General features: G+C 38.0%; 1 protein-coding gene across 2 annotated transcripts in view; it reads right to left on the bottom strand.

The window, feature by feature from the left end:
* Positions 1-23,871, bottom strand: part of DGKK (diacylglycerol kinase kappa) — a gene marked incomplete at its 5' end in the record, with an annotated part of 168,193 nt that overhangs the window by 26,885 nt on the left and 117,437 nt on the right. For both annotated transcript variants that reach the window (XM_081222801.1, XM_081222802.1), the window contains 5 exons: positions 9,318-9,399; positions 10,317-10,456; positions 11,240-11,348; positions 12,069-12,252; positions 17,038-17,140. In XM_081222801.1, the coding sequence (XP_081078927.1) occupies positions 9,318-9,399; positions 10,317-10,456; positions 11,240-11,348; positions 12,069-12,252; positions 17,038-17,140 (618 nt within the window). The remainder of the gene's footprint in view (positions 1-9,317; positions 9,400-10,316; positions 10,457-11,239; positions 11,349-12,068; positions 12,253-17,037; positions 17,141-23,871) is intronic.

Raw genomic sequence — 23,871 nt, 5'->3', positions numbered from 1 at the left:
GGACAGGTACATGTAAAAGTATGAAATTAGAACACTCCCTAACACCATACACAAAAATAAACTCAAAATGGATTAAAGACCTAAATATCAAACTCTTAGAGGAAAACATAGGCAGAACACTGTATGAGATAAATCACAGCAAGATCCTTTTGGACCCACCTCCTAGAGAAATGGAAATAAAACCAAAAATAAACGAATGGGACCTAATGAAACTTCAAAGCTTTTGCACAGCAAAGGAAACCATAAACAAGACCAAAAGACAACCCTCAGAATGGGAGAAAATATTTGCAAATGAAGCAACTGACAAAGGATTAATCTCTAAAATTTACAAGCAGCTCATGCAGCTCAATAACAAAAAAACAAACAACCCAATTCAAAAATGGGCAGAAGACCTAAATAGACATTTCTCCAAAGAAGATATACAGATTGCCAACAAACACATGAAAGAATGCTCAACATCATTAATCATTAGAGAAATGCAAATCAAAACTACAAGGAGATATCATCTCACACTGGTCAGAATGGCTATCATCAAAAAATCTAGAAACAATAAATGCTGGAGAGGGTGTGGAGAAAAGGGAACCCTCTTAAACTGCTGGTGGGAATGTAAATTGATACAGCCACTATGGAGAACACTATGGAGGTTCCTTAAAAACTAAAAATAGAACTACCATTTGACCCAGCAATCCCACTACTGGGCATATACCCTGAGAAAACTATAATTCAAAAAGAGTCATGTACCAAAATGTACATTGCAGCTCTATTTACAATAGTCAGGAGATGGAAGCAACCTAAGTGTCCATCATCAGATGAATGGATAAAGAAGATGTGGCACATATATACAATGGAATATTACTCAGCCATAAAAAGAAATGAAACTGAGTTATTTGTTGTGAGGTGGATGGACCTAGAGTCTGTCATACAGAGTGAAGTAAGTCAGAAAGAGAAAAACAAATACTGTATGCTAACACATATATATGGAATCTAAGAAAAAAAAAGATCATGAAGTACCTAGGGAATAAAGACACAGACCTACTAGAGAATGGACTTGAGGATATGGAGAGGGAGAAGGGTAAGCTGTGACAAAGTGAGAGAGTGGCATGGACATATATACACTACCAAATGTAAAATAGATAGCTAGTGGGAAGCAGCTGCATAGCACAGGTAGATCAGCTAGGTGGTTTGTGATCACCTAGAGGGGTGGGATAGGGAAGGTGGGAGGGAGGGAGATGCAAGAGATATGGGAACATATGTATATGTATAACTGATTCACTTTGTTATAAAGCAGAAACTAACACACCATTGTAAAGCAATTATACTCCAATAAAGATGTTAAAAAAAACAACAATGGGACATGATGAAATCAAAGAGGAAATCAGAAAATACCTCAAGACAAATGGAAATGGAAGCACAACTTTCTAAGATCTATGAGATGCAGCAAAAGCAGTTCTAAGGGGGAAGTTAGAACCAATACAGGCCTTCCTCAAGAAAGAAGAAAAATCTTGAGTATACATCTTACCACCTAAAAGCATTAGAAAAAGAAGAACAAACAAAGCCCAAAGTCAGCAGGAAGAAGGAAATAATAATAATATAATATAATAATATAATATAAAATAATAGTAATAAAAATAATAATCATAGGGGAAATAAATAAAAGAGAGATCCAAAAAACAATAGAAAAGATCAATAAAACCAAGAGCTGGTTCTTTAAAAAGATAAATGAAATTCATAAACCTTTAGCCAGGGTCACCAAGAAGAAAAGAGAAGGGATCCAAATAAACAAAATAAGAATTGAAAGAGGAGACATAACAACCAATACCACAGAAATGTAAAAAATCATAAGAGAATACTATGAACAGTTATATGCCAACAAATTGGACAACCTAGAAGAAATATATAAATTTCTAGAAAGATACAGCCTGCCAAGACTGCTTCAAGTAGAAACAGGCAATTTGAACAGACTAATCACTACAAGTAAAACTGAATCTGTAATAAAAAAAACTTCCAGCAAACAACAGTCCAGGACCAGATGGCTTCAGAGGGGAATTCTAACAAACATATAGAGAAGAGCTAATACTTATCCCTCTCAAACTATTTCAAAAACTTGAAGAGGAAGGAACACTCACAGATTTATTCTACAAGGCCACCATTACTCTGATACCAAAACCAGACAAGGAAACTACACACCAAAATAAGAAATTATAGGTCAATATCTTTGATGAATATAGATGCAAAAATCCTCAACGAAATATTAGCAAACTGAATACAACAACATATAAAATAGATCAAACACCATGATCAAGTTAGATTTATTCCAGAGTCAAGAGGGTGAATCAACATTCACAAATCAATCAATGTGATGCACATTAACAAAAGGAAGTATAAAAATCACATGATCATCTCAATAGATGCAGGAAAAGCATTTGAAAAATTTCAACATTCATTCATGATAAAAATTTTTATCCAAGTGGGTATAGAGGGAACATATCTCAGCATAATTAAGGCCATTATGATAAACCCATAGCCAACATCATACTCAATGGTGAAAAGCTGAAAGACTTCCCACTAAGTTCTGGAACAAGACAAGGATGCCCACTCTTACCACTTCTGTTTAACATAGTAATGGAAGTTCTAGCCACAGCAATCAGATAAGTAAAAGAAAGAAATGGCATCCAAATTGGAAGGGAAGAAGTAAAACTGTCACTATTTGCAGATGACATGATACTTTATATTGGGAACTCTAAAGTCTCCACCCCCAAATATTAGGACTAATAAATGAATTCAGCAAGGTTGAAGGATACAAGATTACCATACAGAAATCTGTTGCATTTATATACACTAATAATGAAATTTAAGAAACAGAAAGTAAAAAATCATCCTGTTTAAAATCATACCAAAAAGAAGAAAATACCAAGAATAAACTTAACCAAGGAGGTGAAAGACCTATAATCTGAAAACTATAAAACACTGATGAAAGGAATTGAAGATAATTCAAAGAAATGGAAAGATATCCTGTGCCCTTGGATTGGAAGAATTAGTGTTGTTAAAATGGCCATAATATGCAAAGGAGTCTACAGATTTAATGAAATCCCTATAAAAATATCCATGACGTTTTTCACAGAATAAGAACAAATAAAAATCCATAGGGAACCACAAAAAACTCCAAATTGCCAAAGTCATCTTGAGAAAAAAGAACAAAGCTGGAGTATAACCCTCCCAGACTTCAGAATATACTACAAAGCTACGGAAATCAAAACATCATGGTACTGGCACAGAAACAGACACATAGATCAAAGGAGCAGAATAGAGAACAGAAGTGAACCCACACACCTATTGTGAATTACTTTATGACAAAGGAGGTAAGAATATACAATGGAGAAAAGACAGTCTCTTCAGCAAGTGGTACTGGGAAAACTGAACAGCCACATGTAAAACAATGAGATTAGAACATTCCCTCAGACCATGTATATAAGTAAGCTCAAAGTGGTTCAAAGACCTAAATGTAAGACATGACACCATGAAACTCATAGAAGAGAACATAGGCAGAACACTCTTTGACAAAAATCGTAACAATATTTTTTTGGGTCTGTCTCCTAAGCCAAAGGAAATAAAGCAAAAATAAAGTAATAGGGTCTAATTAAACTTAAAAAGCTTTTGCACAGCAAAGGAAACTATCAATAACATGAAAATACAACCTATGAAAAGAGAGAAAATATTTGTAAATGGTGTGGCTGACAAGGGGTTAATATCCAAAATACACAAACAGCTCATACAACTCAATATCAAAAAAATAAACAACCCAATCAACAAATGGGCAGAAGACCTGAATAGAAATTTTTCCAAAGAAGACCTACATATGGCTAACAGGCACATGAAAAGATGCTCAACATTGCTAATTATTAGAGAAATGCAAAACAAAAATGAGATATCACCTCACCTGTCAGAATGGCTATCATCAAAATGTCTACAAATAACAAATGTTGGAGAGGATGTGGAGAAATGGGAACCCTAGTACACTATTGGTGGGGTTGTACATTGTTTCCAGCCACTATAGAAAACAGTATGGAGTTTCTTTAAAAAACTAAAAATAGAACTATGATATGATCCAGGAATTTCAGTGCTGGGTATGTATTTGTAGAAAATGAAAACACTAATTTGAAAAGATGCATGTACCTCAATGTTCATAGCAGCACTATCTACAATAGTCAAGATATGGAAGCAACCTAAGCGCCCATCAACAGATGAGGTTTATATATACAATGGTATACTACTCAGCCCCCCCAAAAGAATGGAATTCTGCCATTTGCAACAATGTGATGGACCTTGAGGGTATTATGCTTAGTGAAATATGTCAGTGAGAAAAATCAAATACTCTATTTTATCACTTACATGTAGAATGTGAAAAACAAAACAAATGTATATTTAAAAAACAGAAACAGACTCATAGACGTAGAGAACAAACTAGTGGTTACCAGTGTAGAGGGAATAGGGAGGGGTGAAATAGGGGTATCAGATTAAGAGATACAAAGCACTATGTGTAAAATAAATAAGCAACTTTGATATATTGTACAGCAAACAAACAAACAAAAGAAACCTACACTCTGCTAGTGAAGAGCACACACACACTTGCTTATTCCTGAAACAAGGCAGAAAAAAACAGGTTGAAACTGAATGGGACTCTGGCCAGTTTCCTGCAACCACTCTGGCACACAGCCAGCCTGAGCCAAGCACCTGTTCTACCCCACTTGCTTCACCATAACAACTCTACACTAGGGTGAGGGTGGCTGAGGGGAGTGCTCAGATTTGAGGGACTATGCCAGCCCAGACCCCAAATGGCATCTGAATGGGGCAGGGGCAGCAACCTGGCGTTTATGGAGGCACCACATCAGAAGTATTCCAGGATTCCAAGTGGAACTGGGGACATCACAGCCTGAACCCAGGCCCACACCCATGCCAAATGCCTGCTCCAGCCCCTCTTGCTCCAGCACTGTTCCCCTCTTGGGCAAGTGTGCTGGTGCTGGGATGGGGGAAAGAACACGCTTAGAGGGAAGGGAGCCATCTTGGACTTGACCCTCAGTGCTTCTGCTTCAGCAATTTGGGACCCGCCCTCAGCCCCAAGAGAGTGGTGTTGGCCACTGAAAAAGGGAGAAGCCCTGGCTCACACCTGACTCTAGCTCTCGCTGCTCCATCTGCAGCACCACCTCCTACCAAGGTGATAGCTGCCAGCACACTCTAGGGAAAGACATGACTTGTGCTCAAGTCAGATCTAGCTCTCTCACCAAAGTCACTGGGCACATGCAGACTGTATGGGGATGCTCATACACAAGGACACCCCTTCAAGACTGGAAAAGGTACCTGTTTCATTTAATTTCATAGAATAGAGACAGCAAAAGTTAAGAACAATGAGAAGACAGAGGGATTGGTTTCATTGAAGAAACAGGAGAAAAACCCTGAACAACTAATAAAACAGAAATAAACAATTTACTAGATAAAGAATTCAAAGCATTAGTAATAGATAGGCTAACTGAATTAGGGAAAAGAATAGATGAACACAGAATTTTAACAAGGAAATAAAAAGTTTTAAAAGGTGAAATGAAAAACACACTAGAGGGAATTAGCAGCAGACTAGGTGATACAGAAGAATGAATAAGTGATCTGGAAGACAGAAGAATGGAAATCATGCAATCAGAATAGTAAAAAGAAAATTAAGAAAAAATGAGAACAGTTTAAGGGACATTTGGGACAACACAAAGCATACCAACATCAGCATTATAGAGGTCCCAGAAGAAGAGAGAGGGAGAGGGGGCTTAAAAATGTATTTGATGAAATTATGGCTGAAAAATTCTTGAAACTGAAGAAGGAAACCAATATCCAGGTACAAGAAGCATAGAGGGTCCCAAAGAAGATGAACCCAAACAGACGCATACCAAGACATAATAATTAAAATGGCAAACGTTTAAGATAAAGAATTCTAAAGGCAGCAAGAGAAAATCAGAGTCATATATAAGGGAATCCCCATAAGGCTATCAGCTGATTTCTCTGCAGAAAACTTGCAGGCCAGAAGGAAGGATATGACATATATATATATATATAATGCTAAAAGGGAAAAACTTGCAAGCTAGGATGCTCTCCCAGCAAGATTATCATTTAGAATTGAAGGGGAGATAAAGAACTTCTCAGACAAGCAAAAACTAAAAGAATTGAGCAATACTAAACCTACCCTAAAAGAAATGTTAAAGGGTTTTCTCTAATTGAAAAGGCTATAACAAAAAGTAAATTTCTATGGGAAAGGAACAAATTCTACTAGTAAAGGCAAATACATAATAAAGGCTGAGGATCAACCAAGTAAGTAAGCTAGTACAAAGATTTAAAGAAAAAAATGTAAAATCAAGTATAACTACAATAAACTGTGAAGGGATAAACATGGAGATGTAAAATATGACATTAAAAACACAAAATGTCGGGCTTCCCTGGTGGCGCAGTGGTTGAGAGTCCGCCTGCCGATGCAGGGGACACGGGTTCGTGCCCCGGTCTGGGAAGATCCCACATGCCGCAGAGCGGCTAGGCCCGTGAGCCATGGCTGCTGAGCCTGCACATCCGGAGCCTGTGCTCTGCAAGGGGAGAGGCCACAACAGTGAGAGGCCCGCCTACCGCAAAAAAAAAAAACAAAAAAAAAAACCCACAAAATGTGGGGGAGGGGAATAAAAAAGTAGTTATTTTAGAATGTGTTTGAACTTAAATGAGTAACAGTTTTTAAAAAGTAGATACAGTTGTAGGTCAACATATAGGAACCCCTTGGTAACCACAAATTAAAAACCTACAATAGATACATAAAACTAGGGAGAAAGGAACACAAACAAACCAATAAAGAAAACCATCAAACCACAAAGAAACTAAAAGAAGAAGAAAAGAACAGAGAAGTACAAACACAACCAGAATACAACTAACAAAATGGCAATAAGAACATACCTATCAATAATCACTTTAAAGGCCATTGGACTAAATACTCCAATTGAAAGACATAGGGTGGTTGATTGGATGAAAAAAGAAGACCCATCTATATGCTGCTTACAAGAGACTCACTTCGAGTTAGACACACACAGACTGAAAGTCAGAGGATGGAAAAAGATATTTCATGTAAATTGAAACAACAAGAAAATGGGGATAGTAATATTCATATATGACAAAATAATCTTTAAAACAAAGTCTATAACAAAAGATTAAGGGTATTATACGATGATAAAATGATCAATACAATAAGAGGATATAACACTCTTTATCATATACACACCTAATACAGGAACACCTAAATATATAAAGCAAATATTAACAAACATGAAGGGAGAAATTGACAATAATACAAAAATGGTAGGGGACTTTAACACTTCACTTATTTTAATGGACAGATCATCCAGAGAGAAAATCAATAAGGAAATGGTGTCTTAAATGACACAATAGAACAGTTGGACTTATCTACAGGACATTCCATCCAAAAGCAGCAGAATACACATTCTTTTCAATTGCACATGGAATGTTTCTACAGGATAGATCACATGCTAGGCCATAAAACAAGTCTCAACAAATTTAAGAAGATAGAAATTATATCAAGCATTTTTTCTGACCACAACAGTATGAAACTAGAAATCAACTACAGGAAGTAAAATGGAAAAACACAAACAGGAGACTAAACAACATGCTACTAAATAAACCAATGGGACATAATTCAAAAAGAGTCATGTACCACAATGTTCACTGCAGCTCTATTTACAATAGCCAGAACATGGAAGCAACCAAAGTGTCCATCGACAGATGAATGGATAAAGAAGATGTGGCACATATATACAATGGAATATTACTCAGCCATAAAAAGAAGCGAAATTGAGTTATTTGTAGTGATGTGGATGGACCTAGAGTCTGTCATACAGAGTGAAGTAAGTCAGAAAGAGAAAAACAAATACCGTATGCTAACACATATATATGGAATCTAAAAAAAAATTAGAAAAGGTTATGAAGAACCTAGAGGCAGGACAGGAATAGAGACACAGACACAGAGAATGGACTTAAGCACACGGGGAGTGGGAAGGGTAGGCTGGGATGAAGTGAGACAGTGGCATGGACATATATACATTACCAAATGTAAAATAGATAGCTAGTGGGAAGCAGCCACATAGCACAGGGAGATCAGCTCAGTGCTTTGTGATCACCTAGAGGGGTGGGATAGGGAGTGTGGGAGGGAGACACAAGAGGGAGGAGATATGGGGATATATGTATATGTATAGCTGATTCACTTTGTCATAAAGCAGAAACTAACACACCATTGTAAACAATTATACTCCAATAAAGATGTTAAAAAAATGATGGGACAATGATGAAATCAAAGAGGAAATCAAAAATACCTCAATACAAATGAAAATGGAGATACAACATTCCAAAATCTGTGGGATGCAGCAAAGCAGTTCTAAGAGGGATGTTTACAGTGATACAGGCCTACCTCAAGAAACAAGAAAAATCTCAAGCAACTTATATTACTAACTAAAAGAATTAGAAAAAGAGCAAACAAAGCTCAAAGTCATCAGAAGGCAGGAAATAATAAAGATCAGAGAGGAAATAAATAAAACAGAGACCAAAAAAAAATAGAAAAGATCAATGAAACCAAGATCTGTTCCTTTGAAAAGATAAAATTGATAAACCTTTAGTGAGGCTCACCAAGAAGAAAAGAGAGAGGACCCAAATAAAATAAGAAATTAAAGAGGAGACATAACAACCAATACCACAGAGATTCAAAAACTCATAAAAGAATAATATGAACAGTTATATGCCAACAAATTGAACAACCTAGAAGAAATAGACACATTTCTAGAAACATACAATCTTTAAAGACTGAATCAGGAAGAAATAGACAATCTGAACAGACTGATCACTAATAGGGAAACTGAATTTGTAATTTAAAAAACTCCCAACTAACCAAAGTCCATGACTGGATGGCTTCACAGGGGAGTTCTACCAAACATACAAAGAAGAGTTAATACATAGTCTTCTCAAACTATTCCAAAAATTGAAGAGGAAGGAACACACTGTAGTTAATCCATACTTTCCATAAATATTTTGAGTGAATGCATAAGTAGATGGCTGACTGAATTATATCCCCAACACCTAACAGTTTTTGGTAAATAACTGCTAATTGAAATGTCCCCAGTCCTGAATGATCTCATCCTTATCAAGCCCATGGACTATACAAAAGCTTCTCTCTGGGTTTAGCCTATTATTTCAATGTGTAATAAAGATGTTGGCCTGAATTATAGCTAGGCAGTTGTTACCTCAAATCGGGGTACATCCATTTCAACTTGTCCTCTTAGCAATGGGGTTTGTCTGGGAGTCTCACGGATCATCACACTCCATCTGAAATGAAGTTTAAAGACAAATATTTAGGGCTCTGTTTCATCACAGGTTGGCACCAATGCTTCACATGTCATGAAAGGGGTCAAAATATTTATGTGATGGGTAGGGATGAGTTGTAGGGGTTGCCCAAGTTATCTCAGGTCACCTGATCTCAAGGTATACCCCAAGAGAGACCTCTGCTTCATGACTTCTCAAGGTCAGTGTGATGGAAGGAATTCCACCACAGAGTTCTCAGAGAGCAGTGCTTCTCAAGCAGTAGTAACTACCAAGATCACCTGAGGTGCTTTTGTAAAATACACATACCGGGGCTCTACCCAAGACCTACTGAATAAGAATATTTGTGGTAGGGCCCAGCTTGGTACCTTGAAAAAGCGCCCCAGGTTATCCTTATGAGCAGCCATAAATCAAATACTATGCCCCCACATAGAAAGTCTTTCTTATCAGAAGATTGGAGGGGAATACTGTCTCTTCTCTAGGGCACAGATAATCCAGGCCAGTTGTTTATGAGCCCTCTTTTTTTGAGTTTCTTTGAGTACCTGATGAAGCTATAGAATAGTTTCTATACTATCCTAGAATAGAACAGAAAGATGGAAACTTTCCCAAGGAAAAAATATGCTTACATGGATAATTAGCTATGCAATTTGAAGGAGGTTTATAGAACCCTTGAAATTTACTTATGGGGGCTCCTGCTCTAGGATCTTTTTAGTTTGAAGAGGGGATTCAGTGATGTTTAAAGGATACACAGTAGACCCTGGCTTCTTAATAGGCAAGGTCCCCCAAATTTCCTTGCACCGAAGCCAGAAAGGCAATGAAGCTCTGTGAGGGAGTTTAGAACATTCCTGATTGAGATGATGTAACTGGGAGTAACTGGCAAGGGAATGGAAGAGCCACAATGACCTGATCTTTCAGCTACTCACCTGTCTAGAATCCTCACACCAGCTTGCTCCACTCTGTTGAGGATGTTCAGAGGCGATTTGTTTTTGTTCCAGAACGCACCCCAGCCGAGGACACGGGCCAGATCATTACCGGTTCCAAGAGGGATGACTGCCAGCTGACACTGCAAGAACAAAACCGGGCACCCTTTTCAGACAATCCTACCAAGATCCACCCATAAAAGAACCCAGAGGGTGCTTTTTGGGAAAAAAAATATGGTCTCAAAACTAGTGGCAATAAGGGACCTATGATTTTAGGAAGTGTAATAGGAAGATGTTTGAAGTTGAGTGAAATTTTCCCTAAGGAGTTGAGTCCCACTCTTGGCAATACAGAACCTACTCAGTAAGGGGAAACGTTGCTGGAATATGACAATATTTGTAGCCATGCTTATAAAAGAGAAATATAGCCACAAATTTCTATCTAGGCTAGGCCAAAGAGGTAAGGTGCCTTAAGGAGACAAAGCTACTGCAGTCAGAAGAGCAGGGGGCTGCTTACGGAGAGGGGGGAGAGGTAGAGGAACATTTCTGCTACTCTAGAGACTCAGGGAAGAAACTCAGTGGCCTCAGGAGGGGTAGGGAATTGGGGGCTGAATGCTGCCTGATGCCACTTATTTTTTTCTTGCTTTCCTCCCCTTCAAATCTTCATTTTGGGGCTTGGGAAATAGATCACTGCTCATTTTTTTTTTTTGCTAACTTCCTCTTTCTTCCTTCCTACTTTTAGATAACCAGAAAATGGTATAGGTGAGCAGGCTGAGATTGGGAATGTGCCAGTCAGGTTGACTGTGAAACCAGTAGGAAACGTGTATTTTACAGACAAGGAGAGTAAAGACCAGGGACTTCTTGGGATAAGCAGCTCCACACCGCCAGTCTCTTTAGCAATGGCTAAATTAACTTAGCTAGGGACTCACCCGGTCCTGTAATCCAAAGACATCAATCAGAGATAAGACCCAGCTCACGCTGCCGTCTCCACCACAAACCACAATGCGAAAGCGAGCAAAGTTCTTGAACATGCAGAGCCTGGAAGGAAGAGGGGAAAGGGGAGTTATTTCATGAGCTGATGAGTTTTACAACTCTTTCTTAACAATGTGCCAGGAGCTAAGGACTGCTGCTTCTGCACCCTGCTATCAGGCTACCTGTTTCCTTTCCCTTAACCCCTATCTCTCTGTGTACCTAGGATCATAGGGAATGCTCCCACAGACAGTCCTGGAGATCAGGCCTTGCCTCAACCTACACTCTTCTTTGCCCAACCTTGTTCGGGAAGTTACTAGTTGCCTAGCCTAATCTACTCGCTGAGGCCCAGGAAGAATGTCTTGTACAGTTGCCAGTGGGTTCACAGAAACCAGGGCTGAACAGCCAGATGGTCTCTAAAACAGGCCTGTAGTAGAGATGTATCTACTTCCCCCCAAGAAAAAGAGTGAGTGACAGGAATGGTGGAAAATAATATCCATTTGTCTCCTCCTCTGAAGTCAGGAGACATAGTTACCTTTTCCAACTGGAAAAGGTGAAGCAAATCTGAGAGCAGGACATAGGCTTGAAAGGATTTCTGGGAGAGGGCTAAAAGTCCTCCAGCCAGCCAACTCAAGATGCTGTGGAGTTGTGTTTGTGTCCTGACTTGAGAAAATAGACCTTTCCTGCCCACGTACTAGAACTAATTCCAGGAAGCCTATCCTACTCTAGAATGTGTAGAGGGGGGAGTCCCTTCTATACTCGCAACTACATCCCTTACCCCATGCTTACCCGGCTTCAGGTCCACCCTTCGAAAGGTCAAACACTTGAGACGGGTTAAGGTATTGTTTGAATTTCCGGAGGAAGACGATCCCTTGGTGATCGCCGCTTTTGGAGTTGATGAAGATGAGAAGGGGGCATGAACAGGCTGAAGACCAATCAAGATTCCAGAAATCTGGAGATACTACTAATTGGCCTAATAATGCATACAACAGAAAGAAAAGGGGAAAAAAAAGAAAAGGGCCATTTAGATGGAAGCAAGGCATGACTTAACATCAAATTTTGCAAAGACTTTTAAAAAACAGCTCTATTGAAGTATAATTGATATACAAAGAACTGCATACATTTAATGTGTACAATTTAATGAGTTCAGACATATGCAAACACCCATGATACCATCACCACAATCAAGATAATAGATATCCAACACCTCCCACAGCTTCCCTGTGCCTCTGAGACTGAGGGACAGAGGGGAAGTTAGATGCAACCCAAAGGGGCTTTTATTTAAGGAAACAACAACAGCTGTTGCCAGGTAACCAACATTTGCTGAGCAACTACTACATGCCAATCATAATGCTACATACTGCTAGGGGTCTAGTTCTTGCCCTCAAGCTGGGGAGACAGATTCATACACAGCAGTGTATTGGAAGACAAGGAATAAAAAAAATTTGTGCCACAACCAAAGATCAATAAAATGTCAAGGGAAAACTGAAGAAGGAGAAGGTTGAAAGCCCAGGAGGAGGACCAGCACACCCAACTTGTCCTCTCTCTGCCTGGGATAGCTCAGTTCTAACACTGAGAAGATACAAGGTCAGGAGAGATGGGGAGAAAAGGCTGCCTTTCAGCCAGGACCTAATGACAGAACATATCAATGTGGAGTGAAGCAGGGAGCTTTAATCACTCCTCTAAAGTTCTGGCAGAGCAATTTAAGTTATCATACCAATTATCAGGGGAAACAAGACTATAGGGAAATTGTCTGGACAAGAGAGAGGCTTTTAATAATCCCCAACACTGAAGTTCCCCATAGAGAAGTGGAGTTATAGCAGTCTAAATTGCCAAAGCCTGCCAGCTCATACTGACTCATAGAGCTTGTTGGCAGGGAGACAGGCAGTGAGCAATGGCCTCATAGGAGATGCTAGACAAATTGTGAGCCTCCAAACCTCTGAGCTCATGGCTTGCCAAGGATGCCCCAGCAAAAATAAATGCAAAGGGAAAAAAGCATGTGGCTTGCTACTGAATGGTGTGTGCCACGGGGAGAGAGGCAAGTTGAAGTGTCCCATTTGTTGTAGCCTGGGTAAAAGGGAGCCTGAAGAGGAAGACTGCTGACTTGAGAAGATTTCATGGCTGTTTTTCCTGGAAAAATCTAAAGCAAGCTTCCTCTATGGGCCAATTTCTACTCACTGGCCAGTGGAGCTTGAATACCTCCTGAGCCAGCTAGCCTGTCATGCACTAAATCTTCAGGGCTTGCCAGGGCTCATAGCTGCAAGGGGAGTCTGCTATGTCCCTTCAGTAGCCTAGCTTGGAAGTAGTTACCCTCCCTGAACATGTTAACCCTTTTCAACATTTTTTTACAAAATATATGTTAACACAATGGTAGTTAAGACATTCATTCATTCATTCAACATATATGTATTGAGGGCATTCTTTGTGCCTGTCCTTGTTATGTTCTGATATACAGTGATGGACAAGATAGAAATGATCTTTGCTCTTGTGGAATTTCTATTCTAATGAAAGGATGCAGACCATAAATAAATACACAAATAAATATAGAAAATAATGCGATATGAAGAAAAATAAAGCAGGAAAAGGGGAATGGAGACTGAAGGGGGTGTTGTTTTAGACAGGTGACCAGGGATGTCTTCTCTGGTGAGATGACATTTGAATGAAATGAGGTAGTGAGCAATGCAGGTATCTGGGGGAAGAGTTTTTTGGGGGTCAAGAGGAAGAATAAGAACCCTCCCAGAGAAGGGAGACTGCCTGGGATGTTTGTGGACAGTGAAGAGAATAGCATGGCTGCTGTGGAGTAAGTGAGGGAGAGAGGTGACAGGGCCCACATAAAATAACAACAAGATGTTAGACGAATCCTGTGAACAAGGTGACAAAAATGGATGGTATTGTGGGCTGGAATATAGCGATATTAGGTAGATTCATAACCAGGTAAATGATCATGTCCATAAGGTTGCTTTTGAATAGGCTGATGTTAATTGTAAGGGAATGTCCAGTACTATTCAACAATTTTAACCAATTCAAATAAAAACATGGAAGACTAGCTTGTCAACTTTGAAGTACCTAAAGTGGGAGGGAGAGCACCTGGATGACAGAATCAAGATTGAAAAATGACCTTAACAGGCAGTAAGGTCAAAGTCAACAAGCTGAAAAGGGAATAAATGTGAAGCTTGGCCTTTAGGCATAAGGACATAAGTTGCAGCAAAACAAGACAATAGGAACTTGGCTTGGCAGCATCAAGCGTGAAAAGGGCTTAGGGGATTTACTTGACTTTAAGCTCCAGATGAGTCAACAGTCTGAAAGAGCTTTAAAAAAAAAAAAAAAGGATCGTGCTTCTTTGAGCTACGTTAATATAATCACAGTGCCCAAAACCAAGGAGCCAAGAGTCCCTCTCAAATTTGTTCAGTTCATACCACAGAAGGATGCTAAATTAGCATAAGGTTGGCTTCCGGTTCCCCTTCCTGTATTTTAAAATCCTCTTTTATAGATACTAACTAATTTACCCCTCATAACGCACTTGAGTATAACTTTTATTCCCTATTGGCAGAAAACAAATGATACATGAGGCACAGAGAGGTTAAGTAACTTGCCCAAGGTCACACAGTTAGTAAATGATGGAGTATGCTCCCGGGAGTAGTAGTATCAGAATCATTTCCTGTAAAAAATGGAAATTCTTGTGCCCTACCCAGATCTACTGAATCAAAAGCTCTGAGGCAGGGGCATAGGGCCTAGAAATCTGTGTTTTAAAAAGCCTTCTGGATGATTCTGAGGCATTCTTGCATTTGACAAATACTGCATTATACTGTTTTGCCCCATATGAATCAGGGATCCTGTCTTAGTCATATCTTATTCTCTACATTGTTAATCACTGAGCCTTACGTATATGCATTATTCAGTAACTGTATTAATGAATTCATGTAACAAATCTTGACTGTGAATATGCCATGTATCCGGGTTTGAGTTAAGTGCTAGTGATACAAGAGCTTACAGTCTGGAGTGGGAGACATACATGTGACGAACTATAATATAGTGTGTTAAGTGCTCTGAGATATGTGTTCTGGGTTTACAGCAAAGGAAGTAATTATTTGTCTGGAGAAATGGGGAGGGGCAATTACAGAAGCCTTTAAACAGGAGACAATGTTTGACGTTGTTCTCACCCTCTAGGATGAGAGAAGAAATTTACCAAGCAGATCGGGTAGGAAAAAGGGAAATTAGAAGACATCAGAAATTAGAGTCTGTTGACTGAATAAATAATGAATGAATGCTAATCAGCAATGGCATGTGCTTCCTCAGAAAGTCATCAAATGGATGCCTCCACCTTGGATGCTGGAGAAGGGATTCTCTAGCCTGGCCAGAGGGTTGGACCAGATCATCTTTAATGACCTCATCATCTCTAAGATGGGTGAGACTTCCCAACAGGGGACATTAAAGAGTGTATTTGCCTAGGCCAAGAAGCCAGAAAGAGTCAAGAAGATATGGAGGTTTCAAAAGATACTCCTAAGAAACCACAGGTCAAGTAACACATGATAGAAAGATGGGCTCTCAAGAGTGACATTCAATTGGATCAAGATTGCAGATGACTAGGAGGAAAGGCTAAAAGCTAACTCATGGGGCATTTTATACATTACACAAAAAGAATGGCTTAGCACAGGTGCTTCTAAGCAATAATATGTCATTGGTGGAAAGCCAAAGAAAGTAGTAATGCTATTAGTAGACGATCTATAACAAGAATAAGAAATGATATAAGATGGGAAAAAACAAACTAAAAAACCCAACTTCCACAAGAACACAGAACCTGTTGTGCCAATTACAAAGGAGAGATGGTAGCCCCTTAACACCTATTTGGGGGAGATTTATAAGATGCTGAGGCGACCATCCTTCAGTCTGCCCAAAGACATTTTCCCCAGGTCCCTGTGGGGTTGAGCAAAGTCTCAGATTCAAGACTTCATTGACTTTCATTAGCAGCCTGAGTAGACTTGGCTGACTAGCTTGATACTTTCCCATCTTGCCCCTAGGCCCTTCTTTCTCCTAGCCAGTCAAGTGTCTCTTATTTACCAAGTCATCAATCTCATCCTCTCTCTAGTCAGCTATCTGGTAAGTGACTCTATGTGGATAAATATTTGAGTAGCTCTGAGAATAATATATGCATGCATCTCTGAGTGAGGGATGTGTGTCTGCGCATGTCATTATGGGGACATATGAGTATGCTTGCCTGCAGAAAACTGTGTGAGTGGCTCATTCCATGTATCAATGTCTGTCTGTATCTGTGTTGGGGTTGGTAAATGAACTGGAAGAGACTACAGTCGCTCAGAGTGTATGTACGCGTATGTGCACACACGTACACATGTGCTGTGTCTAGTTCTAAAACTGTTGTAACGGTTACAGGAATCCTTGCCCCCTAGTTATGCTGGTGTTTCCTTGGCAATGAAGTAAGCAGCAAGCAAAAAACATTATTTCATGGATTATCTACTGTCTGGAAATCATGTAAAAGCTGAAATCAATTCTGATCATTTGGAAACAATTTTGACAGAGGCTACAAAGAACATGCCCACATACATATACACCATAAACAATATTCACCATCCCAAAAGTCTAAAGAAAAACATGAGCTGTCTATACACATATGCAGACTCGTACTCCCAGAAATGTTTGACTGGTTGACCAGATTAATTTAATTGCAGTCTTTTTCTCTAGGCTTTGCATCTTCCCTCCCTCCCTAATGTATTCCCCAATGTATTAAAGTTTAGCTACTCACCATCACCTTTGGGGTCGCTGAGGGCAGTGGGAGGAATGACTGATGATCGATGACTTCCAAACCAGCATTCCTTGGAAAACCGTCTCCTGCAGTCATCATGCACCTGGAACAACAGGAGAAGAAAGAAAAATCTTGAGTGGGGTGAGAAAAGGATAACATAGACTAGCATTTTGTCCCAATTCCAAAATTTAAGTGTTCAGTATTCAAAATTCCCTTTATGAGATTTGGTGCCATACACATACCCCTGACTCAACCTCTCTTTCCAACCTGAGCCTGCACCATCCCTGAGTGTGACCTCTGAATTCTGTTCCTTTCAAAGGTGGCTTTCAGAAGATACATATCACAGGCACTGCATAGATGCCAGTCCTAGGGCACAATTTTAGTGGCCTACAGAATGGGTAGTTTACTTGCAGTATAAGAGTGCAAATCCTGATAACATGTTGTTATGCTTCATTCCTTACAACAACTGTGTGCTGTAGGGAAGACATATTAAGTTTGTTTTAGAAATGAAGAAACCAAAGCTCAGAGAGGTAAAGGATCTTGCTCAAGGTCAAACAACTGGGAAGTGAAAAGGCTGAGACTCTGCTGCCTTCCCCACTAATGGCATATTTCCCAGATTTCTGATATCTTCAAGCATCACTTCCTGGAAAACTACACAGTTCCTAGAAGACATGAGTCTGGACTAATTATGCAAAACAATTAAAAGAGATCCAGAGGACAATCAGAGTCATCTTCCTTTTTATTACAATATAATTGAGATAAGCATTACACTAATTTCAGGTGTACGGAATAATAATTTGATATTTGTATATACTGTGAAATGGTCAACATAATAAGTCTAGTTAACATCCATCACTATACATAGTTACATATTTTTCCTTGTGATGAGAACTTTTAAGATTTACTCTCTTTTAAAAAAATTTTAAATTTTATATCAGAGTATAATTGATCAACAATGTTGTGTTAATTTCAGGTATACAGCAAAGTGATTCAGTTATACATATACATGTATCTATTCTTTTTCACATTCTTTTCCCATTTGGGTTATTACAGAATATTTGGCAGAGTTCCCTGTGCTATACTGTAGGTCCTTGTTGGTTAAAAGATTTACTTTCTTAAGGAACCCTAACATCATACTAAAGGAATCCACCAAAACACAAAGAAAGAAACCAGGAGGAGAAGACAAGAACAGAGAAGAACTACAAAAACAACCAGCAAACAATGAACAAAATAGCTATAAGTAAATACCTATCAATAATCACTTTAAATTTAAATGAACTAATGCTCCAATCAGAAGACATAGAGTGGCTGAATGGATACAAAAACAAGGTCAATATATATGCTGCCTGCAAGAAACTCAATTCAGATCTAAAGACACACACAGACTGAAAGTTATAGGATAGAAAAGGGTATTCAATGCAAATAGAAATTAAAAGAAAGCCACGGTAGCGGTACTTATATCAGAAAAAATAGACTTTAAAGCAAAGACTGTAACAAAACAAGGAGGGACATTAAATTATGATAAAGGGGTCAATTTAACAAGATGGTATAACATTTGTAAACATTTATGCACTCAACAGAGGAGCACCTAAATATATAAAGCAAATATTAACAGAAATAACTGAAGAAATAGACAGAAATAAAATAATAGTAGGGGACTATAATACCTCAGTTACATCAATGGATATATCATCTGACAGAAAATCAATAAAGAAACACTGGCCTTAACATATTAGATGAGATTACCTTAATATATACACCTATAGAACATTCCATCAAAAAGCAGCAGAACACACATTCTTTTCAAGTACACATGGAACATTCTCCAGATACATCACATGTTAGGCCACAAAACAAGTCACATTAAATATAAGAAGATTCAAATTATATTAATCATCTTTTCTGACAACAACACTATGAAACTAGAAATCAACTCCAAGAAGAAAGCTGGAAAAAACACAAACACGTGGAGACTAAACAACATGACGCTAAACAACCAATGGTCAGTGAAGAAATCAAAGAAGAAATAAAAATATACCTTGAGACAAATGAAAATGGAAACACAACTGTCCAAAATCTATGGGACATAAGGTTAACAGTTGATCTTTCAGCAGAAACTCTGCAAGCCAGAAGGAACTGGCAGGACATATTTAAATTGGTGAAGGAGAAAAACCTACAACCAAGATTACTCTACCCAGCAAGGATCTCATTCAGATTTGATGGAGAAATTAAAAGCTTTACCAACAAGCAAAAGCTGAGAGAGTTCAGCACCACAAAACCAGCTTTACCACAAATGCTAAAGGAACTACTCTAGGCAGGAAACACGAAAGAAGGAAAAGACCTACAATAACAAAACCAAAACAATTAAGAAAATGGGAATAGGAACATACATATCGATAATTATCTTAAATGTAAATAGATAAAATGCTTCTACCAAAAGACACAGACTCGCTGAATGGATACAAAAACAAGACCCGTATATATGCTGTCTACAAGAGACCCTCTTCAGACCTAGGGACACATACGGACTGAAAGCGAGGGGATGGAAAAAGATATTCCATGCAAATGGAAATCAAAAGAAAGCTGGAGTAACAATTCTCATATCAGACAAAATAGACTTTAAAATAAAGACTGTTACAAGAGACAAAGAAGGACACTACATAATGATCAAGGGATCAATCCAAGAAGAGGATATAACAATTGTAAATGTTTATGCACCCAACATAGGAGCACCTCAATACATAAGGCAAATACTGACAACCATAAAAGGGGAAATCGATGGTAACACAATCATAGTAGGGGACTTTAACATCCCACTTTCTCCAATGGACAGATCATCCAAAATGAAAATAAAAAAGGAAACACAAGCTTTAAATGATACATTAAACAAGATGGACTTAATTGATATTTATAGGACATTCCATCCAAAAACAACAGAATACACATTTTTCTCAAGTGCTCATGGAACATTCTCCAGGATAGATCATATCTTGGGTCACAAATCAAGCCTTGGTAAATTTAAGAAAATTGAAATTGTATCAAGTATCTTTTTGGACCACAGCGTTATGAGACTAGATATCAATTACAGGAAAAGAGCTGTAAAAAATACAAACACATGGAGGCTAAACAATACACTGCTTAATAACCAAGTGATCACTGAAGAAATCAAAGAGGAAATAAAAAAATACCTAGAAACAAATGACAATGGAGGCACGACGACCCAAAACCTATGGGATGCAGCAAAAGCAGTTCTAAGAGGGAAATGTATAGTAATACAATCCTACCTTAAGAAACAGGAAACAACTCAAATAAACAACCTAACTTGCACCTAAAGCAATTAGAGAAAGAAGAACAAAAAACCCCCGAAGTTAACAGAAGCAAAATCTATGGGACAAAGCAAAAGTAGTCATAAGAGGGAAGCTCATACTAATACAGGCCTACCTCAAGAAACAAAAATCTCAAATAAAGAATCTAAATATACCTTTAAAGGAACTACAAAAAGAAGAATAAGCAAAGACAAAAGTTAGAAGAAGGAAAAAAATAATAGATCATAGAGGAAATAAATGAAATAGAGACAAAAAATACAAGAGATCAATGAAAGTAACAGTTGGCCTTTTGAAAAGATGAACAAAATCAAGAATCTTATTTAGCCAGCCTCATCAAGAAAAAAAGAGATTACCTAAATAAGTAGAATCAGAAATTAAAGAGGAAAAATTACAACTTGACAACACAGTAATATGAAGGATAAGAGAATACTATGAACAATTATATGTCAACAAATTAAACAACCTAGAAGAAATGGAAAAATTTCTAGATCATATAATCTTCCAACACTGAATCATGAAGAAATAGAAAATCTGAATAGACTGATTATTAGTAATGACATTGAATCAGTAATCAAAAAACTCCCCCCAAACAAAAGTCAAGGTCCAGACGGCTTCACAGGTGAATTCTACCAAATATTTAAAAATACTTAATATCTATCACTTTCAAATTATTGCAAAAAATGAAGACAAAGGAATACTTCCAAATTCATTCTACAAGGCCACAATTAACCTGATACCAAAACCAGACAAAAACACTGCAAGAAAGAAAATTACAGGCCAATATCTTTGATAAATATAGATACAAAAATCCTCAACAAAATATTAGCAAACCAAACTTAACAATACATTAAAAGACTTATACACCATGATCAAGTGGGATTCATTCCAGAGATGTGAGGATGGTTTAACATCCATAAATCAATAAATGTGATATGCCAAACTAAAAAAAGGAGGGATAAAAATCACATGAGCATCTCAATAGATGCAGAAAAGCATTTGATAAAATTCAATATCAGCTTATGATCAAAAATTCTTAACAAAGTGGGTATAGAGGGAACGTACCTCAACATATTAAAAGGCCATATATGACAAACTCGCAGTTAACATTATATTCAACGTGAAAAGCAGAAAGCTTTTTTTTAAGATTAGCAATGAGACAAGGATGCCCACTCTTGCCACTTTCATTCAACATAGTATTGGAAGTCCTAGCCACAGCAATGAGGTAAGAAAAATAAATAAAAAGCATCAAAACCAAAAAGTCAGAAGTAAAATAATCACTATTTTCAGGTGACAGAATAGTATACAGAGAAAACACCAAATACTCCACCAAAAATCTATTAAAGCTAATGAATGAATTCAGAAACTTGCAGATACAAAATTAATATACAGGACTTCCCTGGTGGCACAGTAGTTAAGAATCTGCCTGCCAATGCAGGGGACACAGGTTTGAGCCCTGGTCCAGGAAGATCTCACATGCCACGGAGAAACTAAGCCCGTGCACCACAACTAGTGAACCTGCACTCTAGAGCCCGTGAGCCACAACTACTGAGCCCTCGTGCCACAACTACTGAAGCCTGCATACCTAGAACCCATACTCCACAACAATAGAAGCCACTGCAATGAGGAGCCTGCGCAACTCAATGAAGAATAACCCCCACTCACTGCAACTAGAGAAAGCCTGGGTGTAGCAATGAAGACCCAATGCAGCCAAAAATAAATGAATAAATATATTTATTTAAAAAATTAATATACAGAAACCTGTTGCATTTCTACACATTAAGGATGAACCAACAGAAAGAGAAATGAAGGAAACAATCCCATTTATAATTGCATCAAAAATAATAAAATACCTAGGAATAAATTTAATCAAGGAGATAAAAGACGTGTAGCCTCAAAACAATAAGACAATGATTAAAGAAATTGAAGATAACACCCAAAAAATTTGGAAAATATGCCCACACTCATGGATTGGATGATTCAATATCACTAAAATGTCCATACTACCAAAAGAAATCAACAGATTCAATGCAATCCCTATCAAAATACCAGTGGCACTTTTCACAGAACTAGAAAAAATATATATAATTTTTAATGAAAACACAAAAGACTCCAAAGAGACAAAGCAATCTTGAGAGAGAAAAACAAAACTACAGGTGTCACACTCCCATACTTGAAAGTATACCACATAGCTACAGAATTCAAAACAGTATGGTACTGGCACAAAAACAAGATGCATAGATTAATGGAACAGAACAGAGAGTCCAGAAATAAATCCACAATCATACAATCAATTAATCTATAACAAAGAAAGAAAGACTATACAATGGAGGAAGGACAGCCTCTTCAATAAATGGTGCTGGGAAAACTGGACAGCTGCACGTAAAAAAATGAAACTACAACATTCTTTAACACCATACACAAAAATAAACTCAAAATGGATTAAAGACCTAAGTGCAAGACTGGACACTATAAAAGTTTTAGAGGATAAATGGTGGAAAACTGAAACCATTTCTACTAAGATCAGGAACAAGATACGGTTGCCCACTCTCACCATTATTATTCGACATAGTTTTGGAAGTTTTAACCACAGCAATCAGAAAAGAAAAAAGAAATAAAAGGAATCTAAATCGGAAAAGAAGAAGTAAAACTGTCACTGTGTGCAGATGACATGATACTATACATAGAGAATCCTAAAGATGCTAACAGAAAACTACTAGAGCTAATCAATGAATTTGGTAAAGTAGCAGGATACAAAATTAATGCACAGAAATCTCTTGCATTTCTATACACTAATGATGAGATATCTGAAAGAGAAATTAAGGAAACACTCCCATTTACCATTGCAACCAAAAGAATAAAATATCTAGGAATAAACCTACCTAAGGAGACAAAAGACCTGTATGCAGAAAATTATAAGACACTGATGAAAGAAATTAAAGATGATACAAATAGATGGAGAGATATACCATGCTCCTGGATTGGAAGAATCAATATTGTGAAAATGACTCTACTACCCAAAGCAATCTACAGATTCAATGCAATCCCTATCAAACTACCACTGGCATTTTTCACAGAACTAGAACCAAAAATTTCAAAATTTGTTTGGAAAAACAAAGGACCCCAAATAGCCAAAGCAATCTTGAGAACAAAAAACGGAGCTGGAGGAATCAGGCTCCCTGACTTCAGACTATACTACAAAGCTACAGTAATCAAGACAGTGTGGTACTGGCATAAAAACAGAAAGATAGATCAATGGAACAGGATAGAAAGCCCAGAGATAAAACCACGGACATATGGTCAACTTATCTTTGATAAAGGAGGCAGGAATGTACAGTGGAGAAAGGACAGCCTCTTCAATAAGTGGTGCTGGGAAAACCGGACAGGGACATGTAAAAGTATGAGATTAGATCACTCCCTAACACCATACACAAAAATAAGCTCAAAATGGATTAAATACCTAAATGTAAGGCCAGACACTATCAAACTGTTAGAGGAAAACATAGGCAGA

This window comes from Mesoplodon bidens (assembly GCF_964165515.1).
Source record: "Mesoplodon bidens genome assembly, chromosome: X".
Taxonomy (NCBI): domain Eukaryota; kingdom Metazoa; phylum Chordata; class Mammalia; order Artiodactyla; family Ziphiidae; genus Mesoplodon; species Mesoplodon bidens.
Note: the sequence above shows the minus strand (reverse complement) of the source record. Positions and strands in the feature narration are given on the sequence as shown.